Here is a 26,254-nt window from a genome sequence, read left to right as displayed (position 1 = left end):
ATGTAAATGATTAGTAATCAATCAAACACGTTCATAGCCTGGCATACTACAATTTCATTGTTGAATATTCAGTTTACAAATTGATGAGGGTAAACTTTCATGATATTGAAAGAACGTACAATAAATATTTTTATCTTCTGTATGAGGTATGTTATGATCAAAACAAATTGCAGAACAAGACATTGCCAATATTATAGTAGCAATAAACTATAAAGTTTTCCAAGTTCCCGCAGATTGTTTCTGAAGCAAATGTGTCTAAATGGAATTGTTACTTCAGTTAAAATTTTCTTGAGAACCACATAACTGCTTTTTATCTACCGGTAGCTCTTTTAGAGGGGAAGTTAAGTTTGACTGTCTGGTCAATATTGAAACAAACCAAATTGTTTGCTTAATTATCACGGTGACTTATGCTTCCTTTTCCTCATCTCTTCTTGATTGTTCATCTTTAAAGGATTTCAAGCATGGATTCACTCTCCTGAATATTCCCACCATTTGGTGGTATTGTTGCTTTAAAGTCACCTTAAGTGGGAGAAAAAGTTCTGAACTGCACCGTTTAACATTGTTCAATACATGACAGGGTCACTCTAGTTTTTGCAAGCTTTTTTTTTTTTTTTTTAGATTTCCTTAAATTTAGTAATCACCACATCAAAATATTATATTCAAATGTACATTCTATCCATCGTAGGTCTATATTCAGACTGAAGTATAGCGATGGTAGGGTCAAATGAGGGCACTGCCTTCCAAAGAAGATTTCTTCCCCTCAATGAAATTTTCCTGCAGCCTCCAAATTCTAGCATAGCAGTAGCTTTAAAGTTAAGTCAAGCATTAAAAAATAAAATTTAGGAATCCAAAGAAAAGTGTTTTGAGAATCCTGCAAAAAGCTAATGCTAACACTCCACAAACTTACTAAACCATTGTACTTGTAAAAGGAAGCATTTCCATGCATGTAAACTTTGCGTGCTGTGCGATTCACTTTTAGCGCGTTGACAGAAATATAAATTTAGTAATCTTTATTTTTGAAAGTAACATATTTGAAGGAATTTCAAGTGGATAGCTTTTCTGTGGAGTTTGTCAAGAAATCAGGACACATTAGACTTTATTAACAGTTCAGATCATTATAGCAGGATTATTCATCTAATTAAAAATAATAATTGTGAGCCGCTCTGATAGCTTTTAGGGCTGAAGGGCGGGGTATAAATAAATAAATAAATAAATTGTGCTATATATATTTAATTCCCAGTCAATGTTATATGCAACTACTTTGTTTGGAAGATCTAGTTGAATGATTTGCTTTTTTTGTAAACTTCACAACATAATTAAAAATTAAAATGCATTAACTGGGGCTTATTTATACTATTACACAGGAATACAAACTTCTGTTACAGAAACTAATGATCAAACATTTCTGCACACCTAGCTGCTTTTTGCAGCTTCTTTTTGCACTGTGGAAAGGCCAGATCAGGGCCACAGTATGTAGTTGCCGCAGCCCCGATCCAGTGAGGAAAGGGGCAGCTGCAGGCTGCTCCAAAATGGCAGTCTGTTGAGCCCTCTAGTTTCAGGCAGGCATCACTTAGTAACGTCTTCGCTCCATGCCAGGGCGTCTAGTGCGCCCTTAGCGCGGAGCAGGAAGGAGCTCCGTTTCGGAGCTCCTTCCTGGTTTGGTCCGCTGGGCGCAACCTTCACATGGCTGCGCCCAGCGGACCAAAGGAGAAAGGGGCCAAGCGGCCCCTTTCTCCTCCTCCCCGCCGCCGCGGGGTATCCTTGGGGCTTGAAGCCCCAGGGACACCCCTTTTCAGCCTGAAAAGCGGCAGATCGGGGCCTCAGCGGCTGCCGTTCTGGCCACTGAGGCCCCGATACACCGGGGAAAGGGGCGGGTGCAGCCCGCCCCAAACAGGCGGTCTGTAACCCGTCAATGAAGGTTGAGAAGCCCATTGCAGGTTGGACCTCTTCTTCACAGTCTCTGACTCCCATGATACAATTCATTCCAAAAATTCATTGCATTTTAAAGAGGTTCTTATCCTACTCTTTCTGGACACATTTTTATTCTTGTGAGTGATGTTTGAAGGCTTTTCTGATACCCTTTCAGGACAGATTCATTCATTTACACTGAGTTATGTAATCTTACAGGTTTTCTTTGACTACAAACATAGTTGAATTAAGATGATCCATAATACAGCTGCTCTTGATGAATATATGAATCATAGTACTTAGGAATGCACTAAAACAGACATATTGCAAATTTGATATTTTGCGTTACTTAGGGGAATCGTGCACACATCTGTTTGCTTGCTTCTGCTTTTAAAAACTTGCCAAGATTCTGAGGTCATAGGAAGAATAGGAAGCTGAGGACAGGCTCAGGGCATTCAAAACCATCAGAGACATGAAATGAACTATGCATGAGTTTTAATGTCCACTTCTGGTTCCTTTGATTTTTGGATTATATTTCTGAGCCAGAAACACCTTTCTTTCTCTTCTGCTTGTGTACTCCGGGGCAAAGTCTTAGAACTCTGCTAAAAATATTGCTTTTCAGCAAACCAGTACGCCTTTGCTGCCCTTTTGTCTGGGTTGTGAGGCATGGTTCAAGCTGTCATTGTTATTCTGTTACATTGAGAGGTCAATGGGTTAAATTAGAGGACTGGATTCATTCAGCCTCGATGGTTTGAGTCCAAGATTCCAAAAACAAAGCTGAGAAAAATGAATCTAATAGACTGGCCACCTGTCTAGAGAAGAATTAAAAATCTAGTCCAAGTCTGACTCTAAGACTGCTTTATCAGCCTGTAAATGAAGATAAAAAGAACTTCAGTGAAGGAGAATTTAGATGTTTCCTAGGAGGAGGAAGAGGAAGACTGCTTTCCTAGCATGTTTGTTCATTAGAAGAAATTAGTTTAAAAATAGGTAGGACTGGCTTCAATCTATTTACAGGGGCATTTGAATCAATGGTAGCAAATTTAAATCTGAAGCTAATGTGGCTAGCTCTATTTAGAGCATTAAAATATCTAGTTATTGCTTTCAACTAAATAGCAAAAGTATGGATCCCCTGGCATTTATACTTTTCTTTCATAAATGTTTCCACAAAAACTAAGAGTTAAACTAGAAGAATAAGCATTTTTACCTAGCTCTGAAAATAATTCTGTCTTTTCTACTATATCAGAAAACCCCAGTCTTGGGGCATGAAGCAGGGGCCAGCTTCAGCAGAACCATTGTTAATGACTGAGTTGGTAAAACTGCCAAGAGGCAAGACTGTTCTTAAGCCTCCATGTTAACTTTACATTTCAATATTCTGACACATAACGGGACAGTTAACCATTGTGGTAACCAACAGAGAGCAAACTACAATCCTGGCATATGGCCAGTGCCTTTCAAATCAACTGTCATTCTTCCCCCTCCCACCATTAAATGATCCCATAGAAACATCATCACAGCTCTTTTAATCTACACTTATTTCCTTATAATTGTGTCTGAGAACAAGGTGTGACTCAGTGCTTCTTGTTTTCTTTTGTTTTTCTTTCTGTTAGCTTCAGTTCATTGTGTATTTCTTGGCCTGCTGTTAAAATCATAGAATCATAGAGTTGGAAGAGACGACAAGGGCCATCTAATCCAACCCCTTGCCATGCAAGAACTCACAATCAAAGCACTCCTGGCAGATGACCATTCAGCCTCTGTTTAAAATCCTTCAAACAAGGAGGTCTTCTTATTTTAGACTTGAAAGACAGGTGTTTGGGGATTTTGTGGAAAATTTACATTCACACTTACAAATATTTCACTGAATAAATTGAACAAATTGGATCAAATGGAAAGGCAGACAAGAATGTTGATGTCAGATGTAATTACATTTGCAAGATGATAATTGTGGCAGGCAACCCTGGTGCTAAACTAGTGTTTCTCTAATCAGTTATATATAGAGAACATGTATGCACCAACATGCACCTTTAAAAAACCTGGTTCAATCAGTGCATGTGCATGGTAATGAGAGGTACCTGTTTGTGTGTGTGTGTGTGTGTGTACATACATACATATACATATACATGGCCTCCCCATGTTATATGCTTTCATGTAGAAATCATAACTGAGTCTCACATCTAGGAAAATGATGGGGCATAAATAAAGTTAATAATAATATTGATGGTTCTGGAATGTGGATTTTCTCTTAAGTGACCAAATTAAGTTTGTGAACTCCTGGGCAGGAAACAGAATGTTCCAGGATGCTAGTAAGTCCTTTTCAGTATATAAACATTTTTTAAAAGCTTCAAATTAACTTCCTTCTTCCTTCTTTTTTTGTGTCTTGTTATCTTCCCAAGGGCCTACAGTTGAGCTGATTGATAACCGTTAGTCAAATCCAGTAACTGTATCTGTCTGTGGTTGGAAAAGGGTGTTGAAGTTTATGCCAAGCCATTCAGTTGTGGTTTTTCTTCAAGCTTCCAATCATGCCAGACTTTGTCACAATAGTAGATACGATGGGCAAAGAAAACGGTTGTTAAACCATAGAAACCAAAAACTGTTACTTACCCTAACAAAAGCAGGAGGGAGGGGGGGAACTTTAGTTTGGCATGCAGGAAAAAAATACTCAAAAAAATCTCCTATATTAGTCACTTAAGACACAAACACAGCACGTTCACATTATAGATACATCAGCTACTGCTAACTTTTTGTGAGATGTATAATAAAATGTTGAGACAAATCCTGGTAAATGTATTTTTTTTTAATTATTTTGAAGGTTCTGTTTTGTTGTGTGTTAAATTGGGCATTTCCACTCTGAATTTCTCTTTAGGAATCTCTTATGGAATTAATGGATGCTACATGGTCAAATGACTATTTCACTTGGAGTATTTCCATTTATTCTATGAAAGTCAATGGGGTTGGCATAGAATTCCCTGGTGAATTTTGTACATAATGCTTTGTTTCCAGAGGCAATGGCTTTGGTTTAGTGCATTTAGTGGGATTCTGCTTTTAAGAAGAGAACTAAACTGGCCAGCCTTTGGTTATCTGATAACCTAGGGCTGCAATCCAGTGTCTATTTACCTGGAAATTAGCTCCAGTAAATTTAGTAAGACTTGCTTCTGAATAGACATGTACTGTATAAGATTGTGCTGTTTTAGAGAATACACAGATTACTGGGACTCAGTCCCGGATTACTGGGACTCAGAAACTGATGTATGAGGGAAAGTTTCTTGGATAATAATGAGAGTGCAGTTTCAACTACCACTGTCTGAAAGTAAATATTACTGAAATCAGTGGAATTTACTTCCATTTGAATAGGCATAGGTTTGGGTTGAAAAGCTAATTCATAAACATAAGAAGTAACATACAAAATTGTATATTTAAGGAACTTTGTGTCATGCTGACATATGAGGTTGTGCACAGAGATCCATCCAGATTAAAATGTTAAAAGATACAGCTCTTGATGAAATATAAGTATATATTGTGTATAATGGTCTGAGGTGATTAAAACAAGACTTTTTTTGGTAATAAAAACATGTTTACAAGAAACTGTGAACAAAACAGTTTCATATTCCAGACAGGAGTGCAGAATATTATATTTTTTCTACTACTTTAAGAGACAGTTTATTCTACAAATATTTTGGACTGTCTTTTGTTCAGTTTTTCTAAACAAAAACATTATTTAACATACATTAAATCATGTCAAGGTAGGATATATAAAACCAACTATCTATTATTTTTGTTTCATCATTCCATGCTTAGCTTTGTTTTGGCGGCTTTTCCTCTGTTCAGCAGAGCTTTTTTAAAAAAAAGAATTATTCAGAAGTTATGGGTGTTTTGTGAAAAAAATTTAAAAACATCAGGTTAATATGCAGTCATGGAAGTGGAAAATCAAAAAGAGATCTGAAAAAGGATGGGACAGCAGGACATTGACAGCATCTAACGCTAGCTGATGTGAAGGAAAAAACGGTTCTGAAATATTTGGCCATCTTGTACCAAGCAAATATAAGCCTGAGCCAAATTTGCTGAAAGGGAATGAGAATGAGCGCAATGTGGGATCTGATGGTGTTTAGACATTTGAAGAATTGTGTGTTTTTTCCAAACCATGTGTGGCTCACTGAGCTTTTGATACCCCTGTAGACTCTACTTTGATGCCAAGAGAAGCCAAAGGGAATGCTCAGATATGTTATAACTTGTTAATCAAAGGTATTGCTTACTCTGGTGGAATCTCATAAGAGTGATGGGGGTGATCTTTGCTGCTTTGTACTTTCTGGACTAATACTTGAACTGAATTTAATTGCTGCACTTTTTGCAATGCAGTGCTCCAATAAAAATGCAAACCATGTATACATCAGAGGGCACTGCATTCAAAATGATTATTATTAACATTTATTTATACAGCACTGTAAAGTTTGCACAGTGCTTTACATAGTAAGGGTCAAATAAAATAAGGTGAAAAAAAGAATAAAAACCTGCCAAGTGGCGTACAATCTAACAACATTACATGATTAAAATATCTATAATACTAACCAGTATACATTAAAGACAAAGTAAGCAGCAGATTAACAACCAGTAATGTGGAATGCCTGCCTGAACAAGAGTGTCCTCAATTCAGCCTTAAAATTAGCCAAGGAGATACTAGTTCTGAATTGTGTAGGGAGGAGATTCCGGGCATGAGAAGCAGCACAGGAGAAGGGGCGGATTCGAAAAATGTTATGTATCATCAAGAAAGTGTTTGTATAGTACGTACAATTATTTCAGTGTGTAAAAATGTATGTTAACGTACAAACAGGTTATTGTTTTGACCATTAAATAAAATAAATTTGCAGATTTCAGCACACAAGATGGAATGAACATGTGCTTGAAAAAACACAAGTGTGAGAGTGTGAACAAGCACAAGTGGTTCCTTCTTTTCAAAGAGTAATGCACAATGTGCAGAAAAGGTGATATGAAACAATGGAGTTAAGTGCAAAATTGTGGAATACAAATGTGTGAGCTCTGTGATAATCAAATCTTGTTGCAGTTGCTAAGTGAACTCTATAAAGCGAAGCAGATTTCTTTTTGTGATTGCAGGCTGGTCATCATGACCAGATCAGAATGTATGTTAATACTGGAAGCTGTTCTTGTTTTACTCTGTCTGTCACAAATAAAACTGCCTCAGTAATTAGATCATCATTAGTTATTACCTCTATAATACTTGACACATTAATTCAGGCCCATACCAGTGCTGCATTCTCTGGTCTTTAAAAGCCAACAAGGGGCACATGGAGAAGACAATGGGAAAGGATGAAGCAACATTTTGAAAATAAATGAATTCCATCAAGATTTCCTGTACAACTAGCAACTTGCAAGGTGTGCAGTTGAGTGATCAGCAGTATGATAACATTTCACCTCTGTTCAGAGCTTGGAAAAGTTACTTTGGTGAGATACAGCATGGCCAGTTTCCCAAAATCCCCCCAGTCAACACGTCTCCCTTTTTGTTGTCCCTGAAAGATTCCTTCTAAGAGGATTCTGTGCCACCTAGTAACTTTGATGGGGGCTGCATCCACACTGGCTAAATAATCCAATTTGACACCACTTTAACTGCCATGACTCAATGCCAGGGAATTCTGGGATTTGTATTTGGTTGTGGCACCAGAGCAGAATTCCCTAGCGTTAAGCCATGGCAGTTAAAGTGATGTCAAACCAGATTATTTGGCCAGTGCAGATGCAGCCGTGCAGTGGAAGTGCATAGAGGCATACAAGACTATTGGTATTTATTCTGAATGAGATTCTAGCCCTGTTTAGGCATTTTTACAAACTCATGAGGACTCTAAACAGAGGGATGGGGATGCATTCATTGGCTTCATTTCATGTCCTCATAACTGATGACCCCTTCACTGAACAGGGAGGCCTAACAGGACATCCTATTTGCAGTCAATTGAATACAGCAGAAACACGACTTCAGACCTCTCTGCTCAACACAATGAGGTCAAGAACTCAGGGAGAGGGTCAGGCAAGAGAAAGTAGGAACCTCTCCAATCCTTTCCCCCCTTAGATTTCCTTATCTCTTTAGGAAAATGCCTCAGCAGGACTACAAGTGAGTACAGTTCAGCAGCTGGTAAACTGAGCTCAGAGATGTAAGACAAATATTGGGCCTATGCAGGACTTAGGTGAAAATCCCAGGATTTAACTGCATATGTATAAAAGTACAGGCAGACCTCCATATTCACAGATTCAACCTTCCATGGATTCAACTACTCATGGCTTGAAAATATTTTTTAAAGCTATATTCCAAAAACCTTGATTTTGCCTTTGTATATAAGGTACAAAAAAGGAGCCAATGTGATGTAGTGGTTTGAGCATTGGACTATGACTCTAGAAACCAGGGTTCGAATCCTGGGTCAGCCATGTAAACCCACTGGTGAGCTTGGGCAAGTCTAATTCTCTCAGCCTCAGAGGATGGCAATAGCATAGCTGCTCTGAACAAATCCTGCCAAGAATCCTGCCTTAGGGTCACCACAAGTCAAAAATGACTTGAAAGCACACAACAACAATGACAATGAATATAAGCAACACCATTTTACTATACCATTGTATATAATGGGACTTGAGCATCCACAGATTTTGATATCTATGTGGAGTCCTGGAATCAGCAGATCCAGAGGCCCACTGTACAAAAATAATAAGCTAGGGCAATGTATAGTGGTTTGACTCCTAGGACTCCAGGAGTTTGAATCCCTGCTGGACTATAGAAACTCATGGGTTGGCCATGGGCAAGTCACTCACTCTCAGTTTTAGAGGAAGGCCATGGGCTAAATCCAAATTTATTTTCAGATAGAAAAGACATCTTGGAATCAAGGGGACTTAGAAGAGTGTAGATATTCAAGTAGGACTAAAATTTAGCCCTATAGGTTTATCATTTTTGAGCCAATATGACTGTGACATACATTTTAACAAGTTTGGAACAAAATAGGTTTTCTGAGTTCTTATCCTTGTAAAGCTCTCTGACATTAATGCTCTTTTTTGTTTCACACAGATTTCACTACACTGAATGAAGATGTTTTGAAGCTAATGCTCTTAATTTTTTTCTGCACATATGTTTAGGAAGACTCAGTAAGGCACAACAGCTGCTCCAAATTATACATTTCTGCCTACCTCACTTTCATGTCTTTTGTGCTCAAAGGTTCAAACTCGGACAGCTGGTGTAAAAGTTGAAATTTCACCTCTCACTGCATATTAGCTTGGCATTACATGTTGTGCAACAGTTTCCAATGCTTTTATTGTTTTGAAAGTCTAACCTCCTTCTGAGGCACGTTGCTAATCACCCGTGTTCCATTAAAGGGGGGAAAATGTACATTTACCATATCTGGCTTAAGTGCAGCCCACAATGTGAGCCATTAGTCATAGCCAGCTATGAGACATAAAGGTAGTACCAGATGCATGTTGATCAATAACCTGAACTAGATAAAATGTACCTTCATGGAAAACCAAATTAACGTATTAGTACTGTTATACAGTTTGTGCATACTTTAACTGGATTCTTCATTTTGTTGTGCATCAAAATTAATTGTATTTTTGAAGGGTTGAGTCAACAGAGAATAAGGAAAGAGGCTTCCTTGAGGGAATGGGAAAGCAGGAGTTTAAATTCCGGCAGAGGCTTCCTTGTGAGAAAGTGGGAAACAAATTGAGGCAGGAGTTTAAATTCTAGTAGCATGGTGAACATTGTTTGAACATTAGACTAGAAGACTGGGAGACCAGGGTTTGAATCGCAGCTAGGCTGTGGAAACCCACTGGATGACCTTGGGCACGTAACACTCTCTCAGCCTGAGAGGATAGCAGTGGAAAAACCCCTCTGAAGAAACTTGCGAAGAAAACCCTATGATAGGTTCATCTTGGGGATGCCATAAGTCGGAAATGACTTTAAGGCACACAACAACAACAACATCCTTGTGAGAAAATGGGAATGGGCTGAGGCAGTTTAAATGCTGGGACAAGATTCCTTGTGAGAGGCTGGGAAAGGGAGTGAGGCAGGGGTTTAAATTTTGGCAAAGGCTTTGTGATGTGAAGGTGAAAGAGAGTAAGGAAGAGGGTTGGGTTCTGACTGAGGCTTTGTGATGGGATTGACTTCCATGGGGGAGCAAAGCATTGGCTTGCCTGAGTCTTGCCACAGCAACTTCCATATTGCCCTGGGACGGTTTTTCAGTCTGGCTATTGTAGGTTTTTTGTTTGTTTGTTTTTTAGATATTTCTTCATTTCAATCTGCAGTTTCTCAAATCCATGGATATTGAACCCACGAATATTGAGCTCCCATTATGTTTGTTTATATCTCTGCTTATATGCATCTATATTCTTAAGTTCCCAAACTGAGACTTAAGATGGTGTGTGTGTGTGTGTATGTGTGCCTTCAAATTTCCTGTCAATTTATGGTGACCCGGTGAATTTCATAGGCTTTTCTTAGACAAGGAATACTCAGAGGTGGTTTTGCCAGTTCCTTTCTCTGAAATATATCCTGCACCTGGTATTCATTGGCAGTGACACAATTCATTCTCCCATCCAAATACTAACCAGGGCTGACCCTTGTTACCTTCCATGATCAAAAGGGATCTGGTGCCTTTAGGGCATACAAAAACTAAATCAAATACAGATTAGAAGTGTTGTAGTGTGCCTTCAAGTCATTTCTGATGTATGGTGACCCTGAGTTGACTTTATCAGGGGGTTTCTTTTCAGGCCTTGTTAAGAGAAGGTTTATTATTGCCTTCCCCTGCAGCTGAGAGAGTGTGACATTCCCAAGATCACTCAGTGAATTTCCATTGCCAAGCAAGAATTCTGTCCTGTATACCAGTCAGTGAGTATCCAGGAAAGCAGGGGAATTGGGTACAAAAGTGGTGGGGTACTACCGTAGTTAGTCTAGTCCAGGCCAGTCATAGATTTATCCAAACAAAATGAAGGGAGAAACACAAGGGTGATTATCAGCAGGTCTAGAAGTCATTACAGCAAGTCAGTAGTCCAGATACATGAAGCCAGCACAGAGCCAAGAGTAAACAAAGCCAGTCCAAGATCACAAAAACATCAACTGTACTTCCAGTCAACAAGATAAGATGGTTGTCAACAATAAAGCTGCCAGGGAAGTGCTGGGAGATTTATAGGCAGCTCAAGGCCATAGGTGCCTAATCAGGTCAGCCTCTCGGACTTAACAGCCTCTGGGTATGGCTCAATCTGTTTGTAAAGGATGGAAATCTGTCTTCAGCATCTGCAACCTGGGGAACAGGGTCCCCTTCTACCTCCCCCCCCCCCAAAGACTCAGAAAGACCTTTGCCATCTGGGGCTGCAGATTCCTGGTGATCTTCCAGGAATCCTGGGATTTATAGTTTTGTGAGATATTTAGCCTTCTCAATCAGAGAACTCTGGTGCCATAACAAACTACAAATCCCAGGATTCCATAGCATTGAGCAATGGCAGTTAAAGCTGTGTCAGACTGCCTTTTTTTTTTTTCAGTGCAGGTATAGATGCAGTCTCATTTGAAGTATGGTGCTGGAAAACAGTTCTACAGATACCATGGACTGCAGAAATGACAAACAAATGTGTCCTAGAGCAAATAAAGCCTGAACTATCCCTCAAAGCCAAGAAGACTAAACTGAGACTATTGTACTTTGGAGATATCTCAAGAAGACATAACTCACTAGAAAGTACAGTTGTGCTTGATAAAGTAGAAGGCAGTAGGAAAAGAGGTAGACAGCATTCCAGATGGATAGACTCAATCAAGCAAGCAGTGGCCCTGAACCTGCAACACCTGAGACCCGTTATAAACAGGGTGGCTTAGAGGCTTTCATTCATAGTGTGACCATAAGTTGAAGTCAACTTGAGGGCAGTTAACAACAACCATTGTTAACAAAGCCTCTGACAAAGACGTTCCTTTTTACAAAGTCTTTTTGCATCCAGCCAGCCCCACTTTTCCTCCTAGCCCTCTGTCTAGCATCAGCATTATGAAGATGGAGAAGGTAGAGTGGAGAAAACCAAAATTTTGATGTTGCATTGCAGCAATATATCCGTAATACATACTGCAAAAAAGCTTGAACTGGGAAAGCATGGGATTCTACTCTAGCCTATTGTACTGTAGGCTGTGTGCCTGCCTACAACAGGTAAGGTGAACAGCAGCTGCCTCCAAAATTCCTTATTGACCATGCATAAACAACTAAACAGAGAGAGAAGAGGAAAGCAGGTATGATTCCCTCACCATCTCCCCCTAGCACATTAAAGAAGCATAGATCTATAAGTCTGGTCACCAAAAGAGAAAAGAATGAAGAAAGTGGAGGCTGGTGAAGGAAAAGTCATCCTGCATGCATTTTGGAAGAAGCTCTCAAGTTGTCTCTTGAAGGTTCAAAATGTTTTAATTTGCTTCTGCAAGGCTTACCTGACCTGGTTGTTTCATTTTCCATGTGCTTATTGTTAGTTTTGGATAAAAGGTTTATTGAAACTTGTTGAACTTTTTTTGTTGTGCAGGAAAATGTCCCTATTCTTTTCATGTTATTTTTACTTCTGATACCGAATTTTCTCTTAAAGAAATAATGCTTAGGAATGCATCTACTTCCATAACTTAAGTATACCTGTAGTTAAAAATAGCAATAAAAACAATGCCTTAAGAAAGCTTTCTTTGTTCTCCTACTATGAAAAAAAACAAGTAAGAGCATGCATAATAGAGGTATATAAAGCAGTGCATGCTCTGGGGCAGAGATGGTAGACTAGGGGGGTGCATTAGACCACCAGGTGACCATGGAGAGCCACCACCCCTGGACCACTTCACCTGTTCCCACAAAAAAAATGTATTTTGCCCCCAAAAGTCCCCAGCCCCAGTCAAGGACATGGAAGCATGTTTGGGAGGGGGACTTTTGGAGGCCCTAAAGTGCATATAAAGGCATTTTAAGACAATAAAATTGATTTATTTTATTTTTTTTACAAAATTTCATTTTATCCTTGAGGTGTTCAGTGGGGCTCCAAACAAGATGGAAATGCCCTCCACACAGGCCGATGGCCAATTTTAGGCATTTTGTGGCCCTGGGAACCACAAAACATCTCCGAGGGCCACATGCAGCCTGCAGGTTATACATTGCCCACTCCTGCTATAGGGGGAGTCCATAGGAAGAAAAACATTGTCCTTTCCACTGTCTCCATGATATATGCACCAGAGCTTCTCCCGTTCTTATAGTATTACCGATTCTGAGTTGTGGGAGATTCAGGATGGATATAAAAAGCATGTTTTTTACAGTGCACATAGTTAAATTCACTATCACAGGATGTAGCAGTGGCCACCAACCTGGAAAGTTTTAAAAGTGGATTAGACAAATGAAAGGGAAGTTTATTGGTTGCTCTTAGTCACATTGGCTACATGCTGTTTCCAGTATTAGAGGCAGTCAGCCTCTCAATGCTGGACAAGCTAGATCTTGGTCTGATCCAATACATCTGTTCGTAAGAACATAGGAATCAAAGAATATGAGTCCATTAGATGCTTTTTGTAGTAAGCTGTTGCTGAAGCTTCTCCAGGGCCTCCAACTGAAGTCTTTCCAAGCACATTTAACTGAAGTCCTGTAAACTTGAAATACTGGGGACTAAACCCAAGACATGCAGAATGTATACTTTCTTCAAAGGGACTCCTCTCTGGTTTCTCACTTTCATGGCTTAGTCCAGGATTCATTGCTGCTTGTAACCCATTTGGTACAAATCTCTTTAAGACAAGAAAGAGTATGGAATTCATTGCTCTTCTGCAAGATATCTATAATACCAGAGATAATTGATAAGTAAAATATACTTGTTCCCATGTGTTTATTTGCTCTGTGGTACTGTTAGAAAAGGTCTCAAGTAGGTAAGAGTTAACTTCCTTCATGCTTTCATTCATGTGTGCAAAGGCTTTCAGCTGATACAAGTAGGAGTATGTTTGGTTAAGCAAAGTTTATTCCATGAGAAACTGACCTACTGGCATTAAACATTTGCTGTTCAAAGGTTTCCCATCATCACAGTCAGATTAGAAATATGTTCAGTTGGTGAGGCCCAAAGCAAATATACATTACTAGCTGAAGGTAAAACCGAGGTGTTTTAAAATAAAACCCATTCCAACCTTAAAAGGATCTTCATATAAGGATAATAATGGCAAAACTATAAGCAGAGTCAAATTTTATCTAATAAAGATAGTAGATCCACATTGACAGTGTGGATTCAGTAATGAATTGACAGTAAATTAAAACTCTTCTATTCTTGTGCACTTTATATTATTATGATTTCTCTCTCTGAATGTTACTCAGTTAGACTGTTGTGTCCAAATTTGAATGTGTGGTGTGGTCATCTCAGAGCAGACTCCACAAATGAACCCATCCAGATAACTTGATATTGGGAGGGTTCCAATACAAAGTTAGATAAACGCTTGGAAGCAATGCAGTACAAGTAACAATATTGCCTTTGATGTGTTTCCTTGGATAACTGCAAGGCCATAATTAACTTATTTTTAAAAATAATATCCTTTTAAAACAGTGTCATTACTTTTACTCCTGACACATTGCTTGGGTTTTAGTTCATTTTGGGGAATTGGGTGTCATTTTTTTTTATTTTTTTATTTATTTATTAGTTTTGTTTCAGTAACTAAAAATGAATATGCCAGCCATGTATTGGCAACATGGGAAGATTGTAAATTGGTTTCCTTCACGTAGTCTAGTCTGTAATGGAGAAAATTACAATGACCACTTCAAAGACTAAATATTTACCTAGAAATACACCATGATAGAAACAATTAACACAAAGAAATTGGAAGCAAAAATCTCACTGTTTGAACAATTCCACAGATGCCCCCGAATTCCATCTGCAGACCCCAGGTTAAGAACCGCTGTGGTGGAAGATTGGGTATGTTCTGTAAGATTTTGGGGGGTGGGTCCCCATATTTTATTTGTAATTAGCTTAATTAAACTTCAGGACATCTTTAATTCCTGTCACTTGACATTGCATTTCTGTTTTTGTAATACTTCCATAACATCCAAATAGAACTTCTGTTGATGTTATTGTTGTATGTTTTCAAGTGGTTTCTGACTCATGGTGATTCTAAGGTGACCCAGAGCTCTCTGACAAAGAGGGCTAAATGTCCTATAAAACTACAATTCCCAGAATTCCATAGCATTAAGTCATGGTAGTGTGGTGTCAGACTTCATTATTTCTGCAGTGCGAATACAGCCTATTGTATGGTTTTCTTGGCAGAATTGTTCAGAGGAGCTTTGCCCTTGCATTGCTCTGAGGATGAGAGAATGTGACTTGCCCAGGTTCACCCAGCCAGTTTCATGGCTGAGTGGGGATTCAAATCCTAGTCTCTCTTTTGGTACTAAGAATTTTGGACTTTCTTGTCTAGCCAGACTTGGTAGTTTATAAAACAATAAAACACAGGCAGAATTAATCTGTTTGTGTGTGTGTGTGTGTGTGTGTGTGTCTTTTCTTTAGTTTTGTTAAAGTAAACCTAGCATTTTGCTTGTGATTTAGTTGTTTACTCAGTTTTCTGTTATTAAAAATTAAAAATAAAGAAGTTTTAAGCTCGTAAAATGATCAAGGATATCAGATTGTTTTGCACCCTTTAATGCTCTGTGTGATGGAGGAATGGGAATTATGTAGCCTTCCAGCTATTGCTGGACTACACCTCCCAGCATTCCTTACCATTGGCTATGTTGGCTAGAGCTGATGGGAACTGTACTCCAACAACATTTACAGGGCCACATGATTCTTATTCTTACCATAAGGCCAAAATCACAAAGGACAAACATTCTGGTATTAGTCATCCTATGAGTTTATTTACCAGAAAAGTCATTTATACAGATGTAAATGAAACAACATATACATACAACCAGAATTCTATTTTTAATTTTCCCTACTGCAGAGGTGAACAAGCTTTAAAAATAGTTACTTTCTGCATCAGCATTTAACTGCAGCAGTAAAAACTACAAAGCACCTTTCAAGAGTCCATGATTTCTTATCACACATGTAAATAGTTCCTTTGGATAATGTCCAAGGGTATAATCTCACTCTTTAATTCAAAAACAAACTCCCCCCCCCCCCCTTAGAATGGAAGCAAAACCTAAACAAACCTTCACAGATTCCTTATCTTGTTTCAAGGTTCATTATCAACCAAGGATACAATGTCTGTATTCATTGTGACCTCCTGACTTCATATTCGGAGTTCTCTGAGACAAATTGTATGACATTTTGGACTTAGCCAATGGAGGATTTAACCAATTCCTGATCAATTTAAGTACTTGATTGGGATATGTGCATCACTTGATTTCTGCATCAGTCCTTCGGAATTATCATTCAGTAAGTGTTTTACCTTGTCCTAGTCATCCTTGCAAGGCTTGCACTGAAAATAAGCAACACAAGCACTGTCAGTGCCCTCAGCCTTATTTTGGCATCCACCCCATTGATGCCAGCTATTGTCTGCTTTCCCTTCACCTCCTCCACCTCACTTCCCTTCATTAGGATTAATTGCTTCCCTCCTATCAGTCTGGTGTGAAGTGTAAGGGAGGGAGGTACCCAACATGGGTGAGGCAAGGGTGTGGGGGAAAAAAGAGGGTAAGTCAATCGTGGGAAAAGCAGTGGCATCACTAGGGGGTGCGGACCACACCAGGTAAGACCCTAAGATGGGGTGACACCACTGCTCCTCATACACCTGCCTTTTGGCAGAAACAGGCTGTGGCATACACCTGTGCCCCATTAAAATGCTGAAGAGATGGTGCCAGTGGGGTGAGACTCACTGAGAGGAGAAGGGAGAGGCCTCATGTTTTTTAAAAAAAATAAATTTCACATTTCAATTTTTTTAAAAAAATATTTTTTTATTTTAAAAATTCTTTAAAAACATCACATTTTACTAAATGTTCACTTTGAGCACATGAAACTATGTATATGTAAATATGATGACCAACTGTAGCATAGTTTGCAACCCTGTGTTTGGTCTATGATATGGCATAATGGACTTGCCCCAATGACATCCCTCAGATTGTGTCACTTCAGCTACTTCTGTACTTGCTTCTTTGTTTACTGCTGTCGCTATATATAGCATACAGTCTGGAGTCAGAGGTGAGCTTATGCTATCTCCTCCAACTGTCCTGATTTGGCAGGGGCTTTCCTGATTAATCCTCTATCATTCTACTTTTTCAGCTGCTTTAAAAATGTGTCTGTTTCTCTTTCTTCCTCACATTTTCCCCCATTGTCCTCCTTTTATTTCACTTGCTGCACACTGCAAGTGTGAGTGCAAAAGTAGCATCCACTCAATTAACTCATCAGCGGGTGCAAAATCTTGCCCTTCCCAGTAAGCTCATGCAAAATCAAACTGCTGCAGTCTCTCCTAGCTTGTCTGTTCTTTCATATTAATAACTTTTGCTATGTTGACCACACTCAAACATTGTTTTGCCACTTGTGTCCCTCTATTCATCTGTGAAATGTTGGAGGGTATGTCTTGTGCTTCTGTGTACTATTGTGATTCCAGCCAATTTACTGAAGTTGCATCTGATGTGTGGTAAATTTTTCTGCATTGTTTTGGGAAGTTTCAGATAAAAGTACAAATCAGTACCCTGAGCAAAGCAAGCCTGTTTCTAGTAAACATGCATTCGTTGCTCATTGAGCGCTTTTCCCAGCCGGCCATGGCCAAGTCATCCTTTTGTTCCCCCTCCTATTTCTTTAGCAAGGAAGTAACCCTATGCTTCTGGAAATGTTTGCTTAACTTATGATTTTGCTGAATGGTGACATGTAGAGGAACTTCCTCCTATGCGGTGTCTCACATTCATTCATACAGAGACCATGACTGAAGGGAAAAGAGAAGTATTCAGCCACACTGAAAAAGTGTCATTCTTAAAATGAGAACCCAGGAACTTTGCAAACCTCTTCAATCACTGGAAGGTCAGCAGTGTGAGAGGTGATTGAGGGCTTATCTGAATGCCACTTCTGCCATGGCTGGATTAGAGCTGTGGCATTAAAACAGAAGGAAGTGGGAGGGCACAAAAAACCCAGGGTACTCTTGGAGACTTCATGAAACAATCTTTCTTTGAGACCGTGACATCTGCTACTCCCCTGCAGTGGTGGCTGCTGCCTCTGATGTTAGCAGGGAGGCAAATCGACTCTGGATTTTAGTCCAAACTTTCAAGGAGCCATCTATGTTCTGCCCCAACAAGGCATTACTGTTACAGTCTGTTGCCTTAAGTGTAATTATAAGTGTGTTCTATATCGATGCATTATCAACTCATCAGGCCTGACTCCTTATTTGTCTGGTTGTTTACCTCTTATAGATCTCTTGGCTCTGGCTTCATTTAGTTTCTTTCTGCTATCTGAAGGGCCTTCTCCACTCATCTCTTTTTTGTCTCTTCCAGTTCTCAGCCTGCCACATTTTATCCTTTTTAGTTACTTAAGTTCCACAGTAAAGTTCAGTTTTCTTTCACCTCCATGGTGACTGTCTGGATAGGTGCTGTTGTTAACTGCCCGCGAGTCAACCTCAACTCATGGTGACCCTGTGGATGAGACCTCTCCAAGACTCCTCCACTGCTCTGCCCAAGTCCTGCAGGCTCTGGCCCTTGGCTTCTTTGATTGAGTCTAGCCATCTGACATGTGGTCTCCCTTTCTTTCTACTTACCTCTACCTTTCTTAGCATCATTGCCTTCTGTTTGATTCATGCCTTCTTGTTATGTGGCCAATGATAGAAGTATACAGCTAAACACAATGTAGGTCAAGGCCCGAACAATGCAAGTACTTAACCCTGCTCAGCAATAGGGGATAACCTTGTTCTCCAAATAGATTGTATAGTGCCTGTAAAGTTTGGACTGAAAAACAGAGTGGATTCGCTGCCCCACTGACACTGAAGCCACAGGCTGAGAGGGGCACTCATTCTGCTGTTTGAACTATCTGGGATCAGCCTAACCCATGGTGTGAGATGCAACTAAATAATCACAATTGTTGTTGTTGTTAACTGCCCTTGAGTCCTTCCCAAATTTCTGAAACAGTCTCCAAAAAGAGAGGTATTTAGGAGTGCTGAAGGTGTCTTCTGTGTGGGTTTGGAGTGGCTTTGGAGGTTGAGATTTTTGAGTAGTTTGGGTTGAAAAACACCCAACATTTGCAACAGAAAAAAAATTTGGTTAGGCTGGGGGGGCTTTAAAAGAAAGGTGGAGAGCTGCAAAAAAGGGTACATCACTTTGTTCACCCCTAAGATATTGTGGCATTCATCATCATCTCATGATTTAAAATTCCTTTAAGTATGCTGTTCCTGTTCAGCATTTAAGGGTATATATCATAATGTATAGGCTATATATATAAGGGTATTATCCTTCTTAAGGGATACACAAAACACATACACAGAGAGAGAGAAAATATCCATCCCATACCAAACTGCATAGCAAGATGGTATATGATATTGTATAATCAGGGCTGGAGTAATAAAGGGCCTAGGATTTCATTGGAGATGACAAAAACACTACAGTATTGTCTATTTCAGGGGTAGGCAACCCTTTTGAGCCGGGGGCCGGGTTGCTGTCCCTCAGACAACTGGGGGGCCAAAGCCAAAAAATAAATAATTAAATATTTTTAAAACAATTAAATAATAAATAAACCGGGACAAATGTAAGACAAAATTTTCAAATGGAGGGCACTTTTTACATAAAAAATGGAGGACACGCGAAAAAATTTGCTGATTTTTTAAAAAATGTTAAGATAAATGCATGTTTCTGAGGCTTCTATAGACAATTGCCTCAGCATGCCCCTTGCGCGAGACGCCAAAGGCCCCGGTGGCAATCGGCAGCAGGACCGGGCTGGGGCCGGTCCCAAGCCCTCGCCGGGCCACATCCGGCCCGCAGGCCGCAGGTTGCCTACCCCTGGTCTATTTAATTGCAAGATATTTAATCAAGATTAAATATTTTGAAAATCTCTGTAGAAATGGGGGGAAACAAGAACATCATGTCATGTAACTTAACTGCAGCCATACTGTGCTAAAAGTGACACAGTCCAGATATTTATATTTATTTCTCTTGGTTTTAATATTTGGCTCCCATCCCAGAATTTGAGGCTGCTATATTGGCAGTTCAAGAGTTCTCACGTGGCTCTCTGTAGTGTATTTGGATTAAAAATGGGAGGCTTTGTTTTTTTTCTCCTAAACATAAGTTTCCCTTTCCTATTTTACATATTTGGTGGATTTTGTCATGCTGTGAGGTGGTTTCCAATGAGTTAATCTGTTGAAAATGCTTTGAAACTCATGCCTGGCTTGAGACTAGTCATTCTCAAGGAGCTAGTATGAGCCAGGGAAACAACCTTTAATGCAAATGGTTTTCTTACTGAAAAACACATAGATAATAGAATTCTAGAACTGAAGAACTGAAAGTTACCCCAAAAGGTTATCTATTCTAATCCCTGCTAAACCAGAAAATCTGCAGGTACAGCTTCCTCGACAGATGGCCATTCAACTTCTGTTTAAAAATCTGCAACCAAGGAGAGAAGAACCTTCAATGAGGGGATTTTTTGTGATCTCCTTGTTTCTAACTTAAGGCAACTCTAAGGCAAATTCATCATGGAGTTTTCTTGGCAATAATTGTTTAAATGGCAACAAGAATTGTTGTTGCCTTCCTCTGAGGCTGAGAGTGTGTGACTTGCCCAGGGTTATCTAGTGGGTTTCCATGGCTGAGCAGGCATTTTAACTCTCGACTGCTAGAGTCCTAGTCCAGCACTCAAATCACTACACCAAGGCCTCATTTCCATTACCTTTTAAATCGGATTATGAATCGGTTTGAACTGGTTCAAATTACCTTGGTTCCCACTGAATCTAAATCGCAATTCTGAGAGGGGGGCTATGCGCTAGACCCATTCAACCCATGTCTTTTTGATGCTGATTTTTTCCACTTCTTTTTCAGTAAATTGATTTTATGCAAGTGTGAACAGAACATGTGGAACAGAATCTATTCAGATTTCCCCTTTGGCTGGCTGGAACCAAATCATTTTGAATAGATTCATTTGTGAATGGAAACCACCAGTGGATTATTTGGGAGGGAAAAAGTGTGAGCAAATGTAGTGGGGGGAAATGTAATTGGGGAAAATGTAGTAGAAACCACGCTCTGCTGTCGAATCGATCCATCGATTCAGATCGCACACTGGTTTATCTGTAAGTGGGAATGAGGCCCAAGCTGGCTCTCATTGAAGGAGATACCTTTCTCATATTCATGAATGGATTAGTGTCTGTGATTTGGATAAGGACTGTCCATCATGTTGGCTTCAGTATGGAACTCATCTCATTTTAAATGCACAACTTCTGTCAGTGGGTATTATTATCCAAGTACATTTGTTTAATCATACGAGGCAGATCTTTTCAGCTTTCTTTTGGAAAGAAAACATCATGCTGGAAATGGCTTGAAGATGGGTTGTAACAGCCAGGTTTTTTTCTCCCTCAGTGAGCATGGATTTTTACAGTCCCCATGTGGTGGGAATTGACTGAAAACTGGCTATCTGAAGGGTCCAACCAACAGTGAGCCCTGCAGCTACCACATGTTGGATGGATTTCAAAATATGTGCTTTTTGGACAGCGAAAAATTGAATCCAAAGCAGCCAACATTAGAAAATGCATGGGGGGGAAACTGGATGAATAAAATTTAAGCTTCCCTTTAAAAAAAAGTAGTCTCCTCTTTAAAATACTTCCCTTTTTTCTCCTTTTCAGGGCGCTGTTTCGCGGAAACTCAGATGTTGATCAGCTAGGAAAAATATTTGAGTAAGTAATAGCTTCCTACATTTTCTTTTCAAGAGTATGTCCAGCTACATCACTTTTAGCTTTCTAGGGAGACTCTCTTTACCTGTTTTTCACACAGAAGTCCAGATATCTTCCTCTTGGTGGAGCTTCTGTCTCATTTTCCTAACGCTAAATATCGTGGATTGGATCTGGACTACGTTAGTAGAAGAGGTTGCAGATATCACTATTTTGAACTATAATGCCCAGTGACCATGCTTGCTGGGCAATTTTACAAATTTTAGTCCAGAAAGTAATTTTTCCAAATGCTTAGAAGATGTACTCAGGTTGATTGTAGTAATCAATCACTGGTTAGTTGGTAATTTTTCAAGCTTTGTTAGTTGTACATAATTGCCAATGAAATCAACGGACTGTATGGCAACAGGGTTACAATGCCATGAAGAGATTCAAGAATGGAAAAGGTAATAGGAACACTGATCCAGTATTGCATCACCATGGAGATCCAGATCTCCTCAGGACAAAAAATAAGTGTGAATGCCCCCTTAGTTATCTATAATTTCACTCACGTTGAATTAAACTAAGTACAAGCCAGTGTGTTGTAGCAGTTTGAATGTTACACTAGGACTCTCGAGATCAGAATTTGAATCTCCATTCGGCCCTGAAAACCCACTGGAGGATCTTAAACAATTCACACTCTCTCAGCCTCAGAGGTAGGCAAAGGCAACCTCCTCCCAACAAATCTTGCTAAAAAAAACCTCTATGATAGGTTTCACCATATGTCGCAAATGACTTGAAAGCAAACAACAACAACAATAAACATATCCCACTGATTTCATTGGCAACTAAGTGCAACTGGTCTTCAGTTAGTCTGGTATATTCTGTAGTTTGGGAAACTGCAACTTGTGTCATTTTACACTAGGGTTGCCAGGTCAGGTTCATCCCAGATCCTTAGATTTTCATGCCAGAAGCTGAATGGCCCTTGTTGATGTCACATATGAGAAGGGAGAAAGTTTAGCTACTTGATTAAACATGCCAAACCCCTGGAGGTTTGATTGAACTTGATTGAAACAAGCGTTGCAAATTGAAGCAAGGTGCATGGCCCGCTAGAAAAGCACAAAAAGAGAGAGAGAGCAAAGAAAGAAGGTCATCCATGAAATCTGGAGATTTAAGCTGGCAGCCATATTTCACATGCATGCACACAGACTGATGCCTGTTAACCATACTGTACTCATGATGTTAGCATGAATCTTTCCCATGTCTTTGCCATCTTGTTAACTCTTTTATTTCACTTAAAAAAATGTTTTTACTATTTTCAGTGCCTGTTTTCCATCAGCACTGTCACAGTTCTGTAACCTGGATTGTTGTATTGTAGAACTGTAAGACTTTAATTTTTGTTTTATTTATTTTTTAAAAGGCAACACATCTCCAATAGTGTCACACCTCCAGGAAATCTTTTACATTTATTGCTGGCTCTATCCTGCTCCATCGCCATGCAAAGTCACATCCGTATCATTCATCTAGCCCTGTTTGGTTGTAGATTTCATACTGTGGCAAAACTTATCTGTCTATCCGTCTGACTGTCTACTCTTCATCCTTTGCATTATAGCACTCCAGGAGCTTGCACTGGGGTTGGCATCATGACTCCATTTATAGGTGGTCATTTCTATGTAGAATTGGATGGCCAGCTACTTTTGCAACTCCCAACTCTCTCTGACTACCTTTTTTTTCCTCTGTCCAAAATCAGATGAATTAATTCTCCTGGGTGGTTTCAGCAATGGCAATTCACCTTTATAATAGTTGAATAACTGTGATAATTTTGTTTGACTTTTTTTTTTTTGCAGTTTCACATTTAAGTGAAATTTTCATTTCTTGCCTGTTTATAGTAACTTGTTTATTTAAGCATCACTCTGAATGTTGTATCAGAACTAAACTGGAGCAGTTGATGGCATGGGATCAGGGAAAAATCTGCTTGCATGAAAACAAGGGCTGTTATTTTGCTTAGACTGTATCCTATTCCTAGACATTTTCGTTTTGAGCTACACAGTTTCAGAAGCTGCTTTTTGTTTGACTCAAGTTGGCTTCCATTTCCTGTGCTGTGCCCCATTGTATATGACTCATCAGCATGGTTAATTTGTCATGCCACAGAATAGCTTTTTCCTGCACAATCTAGAAAAAGTCAGCCCTCCGTGGTTTTTCTGGCTCTGATAATTATCCCTTCAGTTCATTTCTATCTGGCTTGTACTAGATAAAGAATGCTTTGATACATGTGTATTACAATGCCTATTTTCATGGTATAAGAAGCATGGCAGCACTCCCCCCCCCCCAAAGAACATGACAAATTATTTATGACATTTTCTGGTGGGAAAATAGGACGGATAGGGTTGAGCAGCCAGAAAAAAAATTTTTTTTCTGTTTCTAGTGGGTGCAGAGAAGAATTTCTCCATTAATCAAAAATAAAAATTGTAATGCCACTTGTGCAAGCCACAAAACATTAATTATTATACAGTACTTTTTTCTCAGAATATGGGGGCAGTGGGGATAAGTCCTCTGGTTAAGACGTCCTCCTCCAAAATAGGCTTAGTATTGCTTTTCCCTTTTCACAGCTGGGATTTTTTTTTAAAAATTCTTTTATGAAACAGATACTTAGAGTGGGAATGTCCATTATCATCTCTATCCTATACAGATGCAACTGTAGGACAAGTTACTTTTTTGGACTACTCCTGGAATCTCCCATTAGTATGTTGGCCAGGGGATTTTGATAACTTTTTTAAAAAAGTAATATTTCTCAGTTCTGTTGGAATAAATTACTCAAGAGCATGTTATGCATAGCCAAATATAATATATGAAGATAGTGAAGCAACTCTTAAGGCAACAAAATCTTCATCTTCACTACTATCTCCTTCCTTCCTTCCTTCTTTCTTTCTTTTATCTGGTGGCAGGGCATTAGGAGAAGAGACAAAAACATCTCCCACCTCTCCTTGTTTCTGAATCTAAATGCAAGCTGCTTGGAAATTCTTTTTCACTTCCTTGTCTTACAGTTCCCCACAATGCTTTATAAGGGCTATTTCTGCACATCCTCTCTTCATGTGGCTTGCTTTTAATTGTAATGTTGCATCCCCAAGGCAAGTGAAACGTGGGAACCTCTCCAAAGTTAACAAGCTGAAGAATGATTCCCAGAGCCATATGAAAGAGAAGGGAGGAAAATAGCCATTTGAGAGTATAGAATCATAGAGTTGTTAGGAACCAAAAGGTTGTTTAGTCCAACTCCCTGCTGTGAGGCGCCATCCATCTACCACTCTTGTTTTGTTCCTCCATGCCCAGGCAGAAGAGTAGAGGAGCTACCAAATATAAAAGCGGGGTATAAATAAACTTTTATTATTATATTATTATTACTGAGCACTTGGGAATAGTGCCATGTAAACACTGGGGATGCAGTGCAAAGGACACTCAAGTAGAACCAGTTTGCCATCAGTGAATTGTTACATTGTTCTATGTTGCCATCTCATTTATCTGTCTTGCTCACTATCTACCTCTCAGGGAAGTGATGCATGGTTGTTCAAATGTTTGAGCAGCCAGTTAATTTATTTTACGTTTCTGTGGTAAAACTTACAAACAAAACTAATTGTATGTTAACAGCAATCTCTGTTGGAAATCTGAGATTATGCAACAGTTTGAAGTAACCTATATGTAGCTGTTGTTATGTGTGTAATGCCAGTACTGGGATTCTGCCTTTATTGTGATCATGGGGAGGGATGCAGAATCACTATAATGTGGTGATCTCACAGTGCATCCACAGTTAGTGTATATCCACATATTCTAGTTTTCATAGTACAATATATTCAGCCCTCTGTATCTACTGATTCTTTATCCACAGATTCAAGCATCCACGGCTTGAAAATATTTTAAGGATAGCTACATTCCAAAGACATTGACATTTGGGCCATTTACAGCTGCTTATCTTGGGCTTTCAACCAGGCTCTGATCAGACAGAGTTCTAATACTGTAAAAACATCTTATATACTTTGCATCCTCTGTCTATACTATATGGCTTTTGCCTTCCAGCCTAAACTGGACACAAGATTATTCAGCTGATGTAAACACACCATGCTATAATGTCCTGAGGTGATACATATTAGCATTTTAAATACTGAAGATGGAAATGTTATATTGGTGTAAATGTTGGATGTAGGAATTAATTTCACTTATCCTCACTGCTGAAAATAGAGGGTGAAATGCCTTTTCCTGGATGAATGTTTTCATTACTTTCTTAATTCAAGAGAGGTGCTAAGGAAAATAGTACTAACAAATGAGAAAGTTCTAGATCTCACTGACAAATTATAAGCAAACAAATCACTGTGTCCAGATGGCAACAACCAGTCGAAATTCAGTTTGATGGCAAATAACAGCAACAACAATAATAGAAATCTCAAACAGCTGAATGGTTTAAAGAAATCAAAAGTGAAATTGCTATCCTATCTAAGATATGTAACATGTTCCTGAAATTATCTTCTGTAGCAGCAGATGGGACAGTGGACAATGTAACACCAGTTTTTCAAAAGGGGGTTGAGGATCAAGGTTAACTTAGCATCTGTTCCAGAGAGATTGGTACAA

At 39.3% G+C, this 26,254-nt stretch overlaps 1 protein-coding gene across 2 annotated transcripts in view; it reads left to right on the top strand.

The window, feature by feature from the left end:
• Positions 1-21,694, top strand: part of CDK6 (cyclin dependent kinase 6) — a 102,947-nt gene extending 81,253 nt beyond the window's left edge. Inside the window, exon 5 of one of the 2 annotated variants that reach the window (XM_042477040.1) lies at positions 21,617-21,694. In XM_042477040.1, coding sequence (XP_042332974.1) covers positions 21,617-21,671 — 55 coding nt within the window. In that variant the 3' untranslated portion in view covers positions 21,672-21,694. Of the gene's footprint in view, positions 1-8,956; positions 9,065-21,616 lie in introns of those variants that run through there. The other variant, XM_042477041.1, reaches the window with a different exon arrangement.
• The last annotated feature ends 4,560 nt before the right edge of the window (positions 21,695-26,254 follow it).

This window comes from Sceloporus undulatus, chromosome 6 (genome assembly GCF_019175285.1).
Source record: "Sceloporus undulatus isolate JIND9_A2432 ecotype Alabama chromosome 6, SceUnd_v1.1, whole genome shotgun sequence".
Lineage (NCBI taxonomy): Eukaryota > Metazoa > Chordata > Lepidosauria > Squamata > Phrynosomatidae > Sceloporus > Sceloporus undulatus.
This window is presented reverse-complemented; position numbering and strand designations above follow the sequence as displayed.